This window comes from Quercus suber, unplaced genomic scaffold (genome assembly GCF_002906115.3).
Source record: "Quercus suber isolate HL8 unplaced genomic scaffold, Cork oak 2.0 scaffold_862, whole genome shotgun sequence".
Lineage (NCBI taxonomy): Eukaryota > Viridiplantae > Streptophyta > Magnoliopsida > Fagales > Fagaceae > Quercus > Quercus suber.
Window position 1 is genome coordinate 124,830 of NW_027070292.1, and position 12,804 is coordinate 137,633.

General features: G+C 34.9%; 1 protein-coding gene across 1 annotated transcript; it reads left to right on the forward strand.

Moving 5' to 3' along the window:
* The first annotated feature begins 1,123 nt into the window (after positions 1-1,123).
* Positions 1,124-11,133, forward strand: LOC111997975 (casein kinase 1-like protein HD16). The gene is made up of 15 exons (XM_065767921.1): positions 1,124-1,327; positions 1,607-1,680; positions 1,820-1,889; positions 1,966-2,021; positions 2,264-2,335; positions 2,456-2,550; positions 3,366-3,432; positions 3,504-3,633; positions 3,729-3,947; positions 4,069-4,199; positions 7,308-7,482; positions 7,579-7,669; positions 8,962-9,119; positions 10,098-10,286; positions 10,729-11,133. The coding sequence occupies exons 1-15, from the start codon at positions 1,139-1,141 to the stop codon at positions 10,786-10,788; spliced, it is 1,776 nt and encodes a 591-aa protein (XP_065623993.1). The 5' UTR covers positions 1,124-1,138; the 3' UTR covers positions 10,789-11,133.
* The last annotated feature ends 1,671 nt before the right edge of the window (positions 11,134-12,804 follow it).

The window sequence follows — 12,804 nt, forward strand, 5'->3', positions numbered from 1 at the left end:
TTAGGAGGGACGAATTCCTCCATTTTTATCGTCTAAGGAAGTCTAAGGACCCAGGCTATTATGAGTTTAAGTCGTGGGAAAGGGCTTCTAGGTTAATACTCAATTACCCATTGTCTCTTCGCAATTGGAAACCAAATTTCTTTTTTGTTTCTGGAAGTGGTTGGGAGTTCGTCCATCGTAAGGTCTTTGACGAAGCCCCCAAGTTTTTTGTAGTTAGGGAGTTCCCGTGTGTGGTGTGTCTTCTTCGTCTTTTCAATTGTTTTCTCTTTTTTGGAGAGTGACGGTGATAGGTGACTTACTTGTATCCTTGTTTTGCAGTTGCCCAGCGTCCTCGTCTGAAGAAGAGATATTAGTTGCGTGTGGAAAAAGTAAAGGAATATTTGGAGACCGTTAAGAATTTTGACAAGCTCGTCTCTCCTCAGCCTTTATTTCTTCACTTTTGGGTCCAAAACTGTCTACTAAGGTTCGGAGAGACTTGGAAGTTGTGAAAAAGAGTAAGCGCTCCTTTCCTTTGGCTTTTTTTTTTTTTTTTTTTTTATATATATTTTATTTAATTTTTAACCTTTTCTTCATCCTTTCAAGAATGACGACTAGGTTTAGTAAGCAAAAGTTAGCCAAGGTTCAAGAAAAGAAGGCCAAGGGAGGAACCGTTAGTGACCTCTTATCCAAGAAGAAAACTAGTAAGGTGGTTAAGTAAGAACCTTCGAAAGCGCCTCCTCCTGCCAAGCGTCCTGCCTCTCCCACTTTGTCACTCCAGATGATTTGTCTCTAGTAGAGAGGAGGTTAGGAAGAAGAAGAAGTCAGGTGGTAAATCTTTCCTTCCTACTTTCTGGATGATGCTGATGTAGCGGCTTTGAAGGCTCATGAGGTACTCTTTCTATTATGACTCTTTTTTTTTTTTTTCCCTTCTTTCTGGTTATACTCTCTTTAGATGACTATTACCGTCTGATAATGCTTGTGTCTCTCTATCTATCATTACTCCACTCATCATACTGACTTGGAATGGGCTATTTAAAATTAATGAGATGGTGTTGATGTTTGTTTTTAAAATTAAACCGACGATTGTTGTGCCATCTCACTCTGCAGATAATTCTGTTAGCTTAGATATCAATACCCTTACTAAGATAGTTTCCAATCAATGTATTTCTCATTCTCTAGTTGTTCATTCAAAGGTGTGTCGCTATTAAGATGGTGGTTCTGTTGGGTGCAGGTGAAAGTAGGTAATTCTCCTGTATATAAGATAGAAAGGAAGCTGGGTAAGGGTGGTTTTGGCCAGGTCTATGTTGGCAGAAGGGTAAGTGGTGGCACTGATGCTGATGTGACTGAGGTATGACTTGAGACTTCAATCTCATTTTTATTTAGAGTAATTATAGTCACACGCTCCTTATTACACATTCACTGTACATACTCTGCCACATGGGCTGAAATTGTGTTTTCAAAACAGGATTTCACAGTTTTGACTGAAATCGTGTTTTAAAAATACGATTTCAACAGGCAGTGTGTATGGAGTGTGCAATAGGGAGTGTAATAAGATTTTATGTTTTATTTATAGGATTTTAACAAGTGAATCACATGAGACATGATGGCTTAAAGGTACTTTTCACAGGTTGCATTGAAGTTTGAGCACCGAAATAGTAAAGGCTGCAATTATGGGCCTCCTTATGAGTGGCAAGTGTATAAGTAAGTTGTGTGTCTTTATCATTTGGATATGCTTATCAAGGCTATATTTGTTAAGCTTTATATGTTTTGAATTAATTATCTGATTCTTGCCTATTTTCTTTTTGCTTTTTTTTTTTTTTTTCTTTGGGATATTAAAAAGTACTCTAAATGGATGTTATGGAATTCCTTGGGTTCATTACAAGGGTCGCCAAGGAGATTTTTACATTCTGGTGAGATTTGATCTGGAGCTCCTTATCATCAGGAATTCTGAACTTGTTGTATCTGATGGACATTAATAAATTTCAGGTTATGGACATACTTGGGCCTAGTCTCTGGGATGTTTGGAATTCTTTTGGTCAATCGTAAGATATAAACTCTCTCTCTTACCTACCAATGAACACGTGTGTTTGCTTGGATGTCTTATTTAGCTTACAAATAAATGAACTGGATAAAAGTAGAACTGTAATTAGAAAAAAGATGCACTTTGTCAAATAAGCTGGAAAATAATAAGTGGAACTAAACAAGAATATATTTCGTTTATTCTATATATATATTGTTAACTTTTACAAAAATTTTACTTTAAATTTGTTACTATCTGCAACAGGATGTCACCAAATATGGCTGCCTGCATTGCAGTGGAGGCTATATCAATTCTTGAGAAGCTTCACTTGAAGGGGTAAGTCCCGTTGAGAATTCTCATGCTTTCACTTTTTCTTATGTTCACTATATTTTCCCTGTATCTGTCAAAGTCACAACTAATTTGCGATTATAATGATTTGCCCTGTCCTTGAACTAGGTTTGTGCATGGAGATGTGAAGCCAGAGAACTTCTTACTTGGTCAACCTGGAACACCTGATGAGAAGAAACTATATCTTATAGATCTTGGTTTGGGTATGTTGTCCTTGTTTGATGTCTTTCATCCCTCCTATTGTGTGTTTACCCCAAATGTCAACCTTGAGTGAATTCCTTGATCCTGTGAGTTTTTGTCAAGGGGAAGAAAAAAGAAAAGAAAGTGAGGAAAATACATTAACATTCTCCCTGTGCCTCACCCCCCCCCCCCCCCCACCAAAACAAAATTCTCCAGGAGGAAAGGAAAAAAAAAATATGGTCAGTGGAGAAGAAAGGAAAGAAGAAATGATTTTATATATTTTTAGTATGATTTAAAGAAAAGAAGGAAAGGGGAAAGAAAAGAAAATGAGTTTACTTTTCTGGGTTTGGGTTGAAAAAGGAAAGTTAGGCATAAATGTTAATTTGACAGTTATATACCCAATAACAAAATTATGACATTTGGTAGCATTTAGGGAGGGTAACAATGTAAGTTAACCAAGTAAGTTTGTTTCTCTTATCTTCATTTCTGTCCAAATTTGGTGGAATTCAAAAGGTGAAAAATTTGTGGGTCCTAGGGAAATGTTAACCCCCGTGAATTTCCTTTCTTTCCTTACTTTTCCTTCAACCAAACAAGTATTTACTTTCCTTTCCTCCCATTGTTTTCCGTTCTATCCATTTTCCTCTCAACCAAACATAACATGATAGAAAGTTAGGTAAGAAAGGAAATCGTTAAAAGTTTGTTTTATTCTCTTTATTTTCTCTGCAGTTTCTTGCAATGAATAAACAAGGAAAAGTAATTTCCGTTCTTTTCCTTTCTTCATTTTATCTTCTCTAATGGAGTATTCATTTCTGGGGCCATTAACACACTTCTGTTTCAGCATCCAGATGGAAAGATGCATCGTCAGGTCAGCATGTTGAATATGATCAGAGGCCTGACATATTCAGGTTTGTAGGTTGCAAAATATTTACTCAGATGTGCTCAACATTATATATTGAATGCATACCTCTTTTGGCAGGGGAACAATAAGGTATGCAAGTGTACATGCACATTTAGGTCGGACAGGAAGTCGAAGGGATGATCTCGAATCATTAGCTTACACGTTGATATTTCTCATTAGAGGAAGGTTACCTTGGCAGGGATATCAGGTAAATTTGGTGGTGTTGGTTGGACAAGTTCATCTTTAGGTTTTGCTTAATCTGATATCCTTTTTACCCCTTTTTGTTTGTTTTGAAATTTACAGGGAGATAACAAGAGTTTTCTTGTTTGTAAGAAAAAAATGGCTACTTCTCCAGAGCTGATGTGCTGCTTTTGTCCACCCCCTTTCAAGCAGTTCCTTGAAGCTGTTACGAATATGAAATTCGATGAGGAGCCAAATTATTCCAAGCTGATATCTTTTTTTGAAAGCCTGATTGAGCCATGCACGCCGTTAAGACCAATTAGAATTGATGGAGCTCTTAAGGTTATTGCCATCCTTACAGCACACACACACACGCATGCACCCATAAATTCATACGTATATTATTGAGTTGGATTCCACATTTTGTTTCTTACCTATTTCCTAATGTCTTTTATATAAATAGGTTGGGCAAAAGCGGGCTAGATTGCTTATAAATTTGGAAGAAGATGAGCAACCAAAGAAGAAAGTAAGATTAGGTAGTCCTGCTACCCAGTGGATTTCAGTGTATAATGCACGTCGTCCCATGAAGCAAAGGTAAATTTTACATGCCTATTATCCTTATCCCTTTTCTGTTTTTGATAAGTCAATTTTTTTTTTTTTTTTTTTTCTGTTTTCTGTTTTCTTTACTTTCAACATGTGTTAAAGTTCTGGACTGAAATTCCTGCATTGTGTTAATATCTGTTATTACTTTGATATTTTAATTACCTCTTTGTCCTTCCACTTTCCACTATATTTCATTAGTATTGTACCTTTTTCTGTCACTATATTTTCTTTTCAAGTTGGTTTTTCTTGTTTGAACTTTCCCGAATTTTACTTCATTTAATGCACCTAATTAATAGACTGTTGTATAATACCTGTATAAGCTCTTGTTTCCAGTGTTTGTTGCTTGCAATTTGAAGGGTTTTGATACTCCATGACATGTAATGGCAAAATGTTCTAGAACAATTATATGATGTCAAACCATCTGAATTTGTTCTCGGTAATGGTGGACATTTTTTGCAATAGAGAGGGGTAAAGTAACTCATCTTATTTAATATATTAAAGCTGAATCTTAGAGAAATTTCAACTCTAGAAACCCTAGCATTGTCAAAATTATGCCATTTGGTTGTGTTAGGCTTGGACTTCCGCCATGTCTTTTTTCCTTTATATATATATATATATATATTAATTTATTATAGAAAAACTCAATTAATATTATAATTATATGCATNTGCTTATAAATTTGGAAGAAGATGAGCAACCAAAGAAGAAAGTAAGATTAGGTAGTCCTGCTACCCAGTGGATTTCAGTGTATAATGCACGTCGTCCCATGAAGCAAAGGTAAATTTTACATGCCTATTATCCTTATCCCTTTTCTGTTTTTGATAAGTCAATTTTTTTTTTTTTTTTTTTTCTGTTTTCTGTTTTCTTTACTTTCAACATGTGTTAAAGTTCTGGACTGAAATTCCTGCATTGTGTTAATATCTGTTATTACTTTGATATTTTAATTACCTCTTTGTCCTTCCACTTTCCACTATATTTCATTAGTATTGTACCTTTTTCTGTCACTATATTTTCTTTTCAAGTTGGTTTTTCTTGTTTGAACTTTCCCGAATTTTACTTCATTTAATGCACCTAATTAATAGACTGTTGTATAATACCTGTATAAGCTCTTGTTTCCAGTGTTTGTTGCTTGCAATTTGAAGGGTTTTGATACTCCATGACATGTAATGGCAAAATGTTCTAGAACAATTATATGATGTCAAACCATCTGAATTTGTTCTCGGTAATGGTGGACATTTTTTGCAATAGAGAGGGGTAAAGTAACTCATCTTATTTAATATATTAAAGCTGAATCTTAGAGAAATTTCAACTCTAGAAACCCTAGCATTGTCAAAATTATGCCATTTGGTTGTGTTAGGCTTGGACTTCCGCCATGTCTTTTTTCCTTTATATATATATATATATATATTAATTTATTATAGAAAAACTCAATTAATATTATAATTATATGCATTAAAAATTATTGTTATTAACTTTTCGTTAGATATCTCATTAAAGTTTATCTCCTCATTATCAATGATTCCACTTGGTTCTTTCAATGAAAAAATGATCTTTTGATCATTATTAGATATAATAGTCAAAGCTTAAAATAAGTTCAATCCTGAGCCTAGAGTAGCATAATATTATGCCAAGTGGCTAAGTCAACATTGCACAAATGTCTTGTCTTTAAAGCCCTCATGTTGTCCCACATACAAATTAATACTTAACACTAAATATTCTATTCAATGTAAATTAATATTGAATAGTTTTGCTTAGGAGAATACTGTAACTGGTTGTTGGATGATTGAGTTGTAATACTATGCTTATTATGCCCTCTAATATCTATTTCTTACTTTCTGGGTGTACCTTGCATATGATATATCTTACAAGACTTCATAGGTTGTGCCTTTTGAATTAATTTTTAGACCTACTAACTTTAAACAGGTAAGAATGTCTACAAACAGGATATGCCATCATTAAATACTGATCAATGCTTCCCATCCCCATGCAAGTTCCTAATGTTTGAAGTAAGCAATTAAGTTTATATACTAATTTGCAAAAAAAAAAAAAAAAAAAAAAAAAAAAAAAAAAGGAGTTTGAAAAGTGCTGTAAGGTTCTGGATAGCAAAGAAAATGACAAAAAAGGGTCACCTCCTATCTTGCAGGAGGTTTTACACAAGCTTTCTTACAAGCTTACATTTAAAAGGAAAAGCAAAAATCACAAGTAACTTAACCAAGATTTGTATATTACACTATTTACACTTTAGAGGTAATGCGTTAATTTCTGTATTCATAATATGACCATGTGATCTTTTTAACTCACAATCCAAACCTATACACTTAATCAAGTAGTCATAAGTATTGAAACTAATATATATATATATATATAGTTAGAACGAAGGTTAAATGATTCAATTCACCCTCTACTAAAAGCCTAAGCTTTTGGGAGAAGTGGTAGTTTATCATGGTAATAGACTAGGTGGTTCTACATTTGAATCTTGTTTTTGCTCTACCTCCCATTTAAAAAGTTAAAATTTTCATGTGTTAGAATAATGGTTAAATGATTAAATTCACCCTCTAATAACATCTAAAGCTTTTGGGAAAAGTGCTACTTTGTCATGTTTATAAAAACGAGGTCAACAATGTAAAAATTATAAATTCAAAATATTAGTGAAAAAATTCAAATCATGCGCGCGCATGGTGCAGGTTTTGGGTAGTGATAATGATTATAGAGAATATTAGTAGTTCTCTTGCCTTTTGCTTAGGAGTTACTTTTCGTAACTAAAGATTTCTTATGAAAGATTGTTGGTTATCTAGTTATTCAACTTTTAAGCAAATTATGTGATGAATTTAATGCATATTGTATTTTTAGGAAGACCTCTGTGTTGTTTCTCTTTTTCCCTTGCATTTGTTTATTGTCAAATATGTTTGTTCATGCATGCATGTAGTAGATCCATGTGATCTGATATGTGCATAGAAATATGCTTGTTTAGGCATGAGCAATTTTGTCTTGGAAAACGGTGTACTTTGTATATGTGAATGCTTGTTGGGGTTTGAATGCATTAGCTGGTTCAGTGATTCTTTTACATGGCATTAAATAAAAAAATTTCTTCAATTGCAGATATCATTACAATGTAGCAGATACAAGGTTGCATCAGCATGTAGACAAGGGGAATGAAGATGGATTATATATCAGCTGTGTGGCCTCAGCAACAAATCTCTGGGCCCTAATAATGGATGCTGGAACGGGTTTCTCTTCCCAGGTTTATGAACTGTCAGCAGTCTTCCTGCATAAGGTTGTTATTTTAAAAGCATTGATCTATCATCTTTTCTGAGTGCTTCTACAATAATAGATTTATGGATCTTTATTATTCCGTTTGGATTCTCATCAGGACTGGATTATGGAACAATGGGAAAAGAATTTCTATATCAGTTCAATCGCTGGTGCAGCTAATGGGAGTTCCTTGGTTGTTATGTCCAAAGGTTAGTAACTATCTATGCTGTCATAGAACTGTATATTATTTGTATGTATGGAACTATGGGTATAGCTGAATTTAAAGATTGTGTGTGCGCTCCTGTGCTCGCAGCCTTCCTTCTTAATTTCCATTTATTGTGTGTCAATTATTGTCTATGTGAGTTTTATGCTACTGATTTATTTAGCCGTCAACCTAAACTGTATCACTAGTGAATGGTGTAATCACCGTCTTTGTTGCACATGGCCAAGCCATATCAAGTGGTTTCTTTTGTGTGTGCGCGCGTGACGCACACGCATGCTCTTCCTCAATTTTCATTTGTTATCAATGTCAGTTTTATGCTACTTATTAACTTATCAGTAGTCAGTGGAGCAATTACTGTCTTTGTTTCACATGCCCAAGGTGTATCAAGTGGTTTCTCGTTTATTGTCTTCAGTTTCATGTCTTGTCTTGTTTGGTGTATCTTTAAGCATCATTCTCATTTTATTACGCTTATTTTATCTTGTTTCATGATAGCCTAAAACGTTATACCTTTAGGTGTGCTTAGTCTTATCATCTTATAGAATGTCACCTTGTCTAAATTCATGTTTTGATGGGTGTATGTTAGACATACAGCACCCAAAAAGATTCTTCAGTCATTTTATGCAAATTCTATGTCAGCAAATATTTAATTTATACTTCTTTGCAGAAATTTTGAATTGGTGCTTGTGCTAGGGTTTTTGCCACCGAGTAGCTAGCAATATAAATTCTGCAAGTCTTGCTTCTCAGCTTGTTTTGGGGCTTATGATTTGTCTGAGGCATGGCCCTTTGTGGTTTCACAGAATTTGTAACTTTTTATTCTCTCTCTTCTGATTCAGAATCGTGGTGTAACATGTATCCCCCTGTCTGGTCGCATCATACATCCTCTTAAGGAGAAGTTTGAAATTATCTATTACTTCCAGGGCTTGAATCTCAAGAATTTTTTGATTGCCAATTTCCATCCCATGTTTCCACTTAAAGGACTGCACTACAACACTTTATTTCTTAACTTTGTTGTCACTGAAATTGATGCAGCAACTTGATATTGTGAATTAGTTTTTATGATGACTACTGTATAACAAACTTCTAAATATCTATTATGATGTTTGTTTATGCTTCTAGAAGATGTTAGTTTGGATGCAAGGCATGCTGGGTCCTGTCAGTTGCCAAACCCAAAGTTGATCATGGAAACTCATTTCTTGTTTGCAGTGTTATTCTTTTCCTTAAATGACTGATTTAGTAGGCATACCTTTCGTTATCTCATGGGTTTCCTATATTTTGCAGGAACTCCTTACACTCAGCAATCTTACAAAGTGAGTGAATCTTTTCCTTTCAAGTGGATAAATAAGAAGTGGAAAGAAGGTTTCCATGTCACATCCATGACAACCGCTGGCAGTCGCTGGGGTGTTGTAATGTCCAGGAATGCGGGATATTCTGATCAGGTATGACTGAGTTACTATCATCGAAGTTTTAAATTTTGATCTGGTGACCATTTAGAGCCTTCCATATCATATCTTATGATTCTAAAAGTCCACAAAACTTGTTATTTTAAACAAGGCCCCTAAAACTTATTTAGGCTCACAAATTCAAAATAAAAACAAAATCTAAAGAGACCTCAACTCTTTTTCCCCACTTTTACTTAAAAAAAAAAAAAAATTCTTGGTTCTCTCCCTTGTCTCCCCTCGTCCTCTCTCTAATATAGTGATCCTATTTTTTTTCCCTCTTTTTCTCTAACCATAACATCTTTTCTCTCCAACTGATCGTTTTCTTTTAAATTCTTTTTCACTATTTTCCTTATTTTCTCTCTACTAAAATCTCCTTTTCTTATCTCTTCCACTCTTTTTTTTTTTGACCAGTCTATCCTCTTCCTTATTTCCATTCTTTTATCACTATGCACTGCTCTCTCTCTCTCTCCTATTAGCATCCTCCCCATGGATGGGTTTGTGTGCGCAATGGCATCACATCCCGGTGCCCATCCTACTTCACCTTCCAATCATATCTTCCTTACAATTCTGTGGTGTCCATCAGCTCTTGGACTCCCAGCCTCCCTCATCTCTGATGCCAAAATCTCCAACAAAATCGGAAACTAAAGTTTCAAAAAAAGAAAAAGAAAAAAGAAGAAAGTTTTATTAAAATAAAAAAATGGCCTGAACTACACAAACTGGCCAGTATTTTCAGGTACTGAGTGGGATTTGAACTGATATGAAACTAAGGGGTTTCCTGTACTGGTTTTGGTATCGCTATATTAAATACTGTGTCAACTGGAATGATATGGAATTTGAAATTTTGCTGTCAATTCAAATCAATATTACCCGTATGTCTTTTCAAGCCTCGATGAATGTATGAACACCAAGCTTTTATGTTTCTTTTGAACATAGCTGATCCATCTCTTCCCCTGTCTGTTGATTTATTGGTGCAAGGTTGTGGAGCTTGATTTTTTGTATCCAAGTGAAGGAATTCATCGGCGATGGGAAAGTGGTTACAGGATAACATCCATGGCTGCCACTGCTGATCAAGGTGCTTTTATACTAAGCATACCAAAACGTAAAACGATGGATGAAACTCAAGAAACTCTGCGTACCTCTGCCTTCCCAAGCACCCATGTAAAGGTAGGTGCATGCCCTTATTGTCCCCACATAAAAGTAGTTCAATGGGTTGGGTGATTGAGCATGCTCCCTTGTCAGGGGAGGTTTGTGTGCTTTAATTAGACTCCAACATGATTGTTGCTCATTCATTTAATGACTCTGCTTGTTAAAACTGATGGTTTAGATGATTTGCTCAGCAGTCTCTGCAATATTGAGTAGCTTCCATGTCGTAGCTTCTGCTTAAGGGAAAAGGAAAATGGAAATTAGAAAATTAAAACGGAAATAGAAACAAACAAGGGTGCTTCAATGCCTACGATATTTCATAAATGAGTAATTGATTTAATGTGGTTTTATTGTATATTTTCTCATATTTTTCTGCTTTATTTATCTGTTTGTTTTTCTCCTGTTGTGCAATAATGACTGCTCACTTACATATATATATATATATATTATATCCTTTTTGCAGGAGAAATGGTCCAAAAATCTGTACATCGCTTCAATATGTTATGGAAGGACTGTGTGTTAAGTTGTGGAGGTGTATAATTGGTGTCACCCCAAAGAAGAATTTTGAAGGCTGAGAGGGTTTTTGCAAGGTTTGATATGGAAATGGGCGGGTTAGATTTCTCATACAGGTTAAAGAAAATCGAGGCTCCTTATATAAAATCTTCTTCATAGATGAATGTAAAAATGAAAGGAAAAAGAAAATAGAATTGAGAGTTGGAAAGCAAAGTACCCTTAACCAATCTGGTCTACTGGGGTAACAACGGTTTGCCAAAAACATATATATGGCAATTGCTGCCAAAGTTGTGTTTCATAACGGCCAATGTGCTTTTAATTATTTTAAAATGGGAAACAAATCCCATTTGCATCACTACATTTTCTTATTGAGAGAAAGATCAACCGATATTATTAAGGCTTTGGTAAATCAGCTACAACAACATTATTTATATTTATGTCTGGAGGACAGATTCCATTTAAACTGATAGCACTAAAACTTGCTCTCTTAATTAAGGCATGAGCAACAACAACATCACAGAAGCAAAAACTCAAGAGAGCTAGAAAAAGACGAAGTGTCCTGAATTAAATTATCATAAAAAAGAAGAGAATATGTCAGAGAGTTTAATAAATCTCAGAGTCCCCTTCAAAAGAGAATGATTGAAATCCAACTCAGGAACAAACTGAACTGCTCTTCTAGTTGCTAAGGTCTCCAAAAAACACTTTTCTTTTTGGGGGGGGCGGGGTTGGTGTTTGGTTGGATTTTTTCAATTAGGGCTGCCCTGAAAAGTTTGGGTGTGGTTTAAAGTTTGGCTGCCCTTGTGTCTCTCAAGCAGCCAAAAAAAACAGGAAAGTTCAGAAATCCCACATATTGACATATAGGCACGCGAAATTAATGTGATTTTTTTCTTCTTCTGGGTAAGTGTATAAGAAAAAAAAAGGTAGATACAATAGCGCATGATATAGACCAAAAATACAAACAAAGAAGCCAATAAAAATCCAATCCAATTGAAACCAAGGCATCTATTGAGAAAGCACCCAGTGTCCAAAGATAGCCTGAGGAATGCGCTAGGAACATTGTTGAGTCATCTTTAGCCCGCTTCTCATAGTCTGGTCCTTTCTTCTTTTTTTGAGAAATCATAGTCTGTTCTTGATTCCGAGGAATTTGACTATAGTGTGCTCAATTTGTGTCTGTAACATATGCTAATTTCATTCAGCACAAATTTTAACCTGCCAGGGACTTATTTCCGGAGTCTTAGATATTTGGGAGAAACTTGACTCTTGACTTTGTTTTTTTAATTGGTTAGAAATTGGTTGACATGCATGCATAGGATTAACCTTATAGAATAATTAGCAATTTGTAATTATTAAAACTAATTAATTATTCTCACAAAACAATAATTAATCTCGATAATTAAAAAGCCAAATTTCTTTTGAGGTCACCTAAATTAGGGCTTTAATTGGGCTGAGTTGAGCCAAATAGTGAATGACCAAGCACGACCTAACAATAAAAAATAAAAGGTTCAAGTTTTAACTCAAGCTAAGCCTAAAAACATTGTTTGAACCCAAACTTGTCGATTGAGCTCTATTGGGCTCTTCTTGATTTTTTAGCAAAATTGAGTCCAAACTTAAAGTTAAAACCAACATAAGCCTTTGAGGTTGCCCTTAAAACACATGCTTAGTATCAAGCTAAAATTTAAGCCTTACGTTAAGCTCTTGAAACGAGGTGGGAAACGAGCAGCATAAATCATGGTACATCGAAAGCAAGCAAAGCCCCAATACAATAAGAAAAGGAACATAATTACCACTTTTACAGAGTCCAGCAACAAAACAAAACAACTATAGCACAAATATATTAGATTACATCAATGAGACACCCCACTTACTACACATTGCTCTATTAACATCAATGTTTGGGAAACCAATCAAGATTATTATTATTATTATTATTATTATTATTATTATTGATGATGCTGAAAATATCAACAGTGAGTTGCACAAGGCTCGTACCCTCGAAACGACACCTGCACAGAGAAAAGAGGACCTA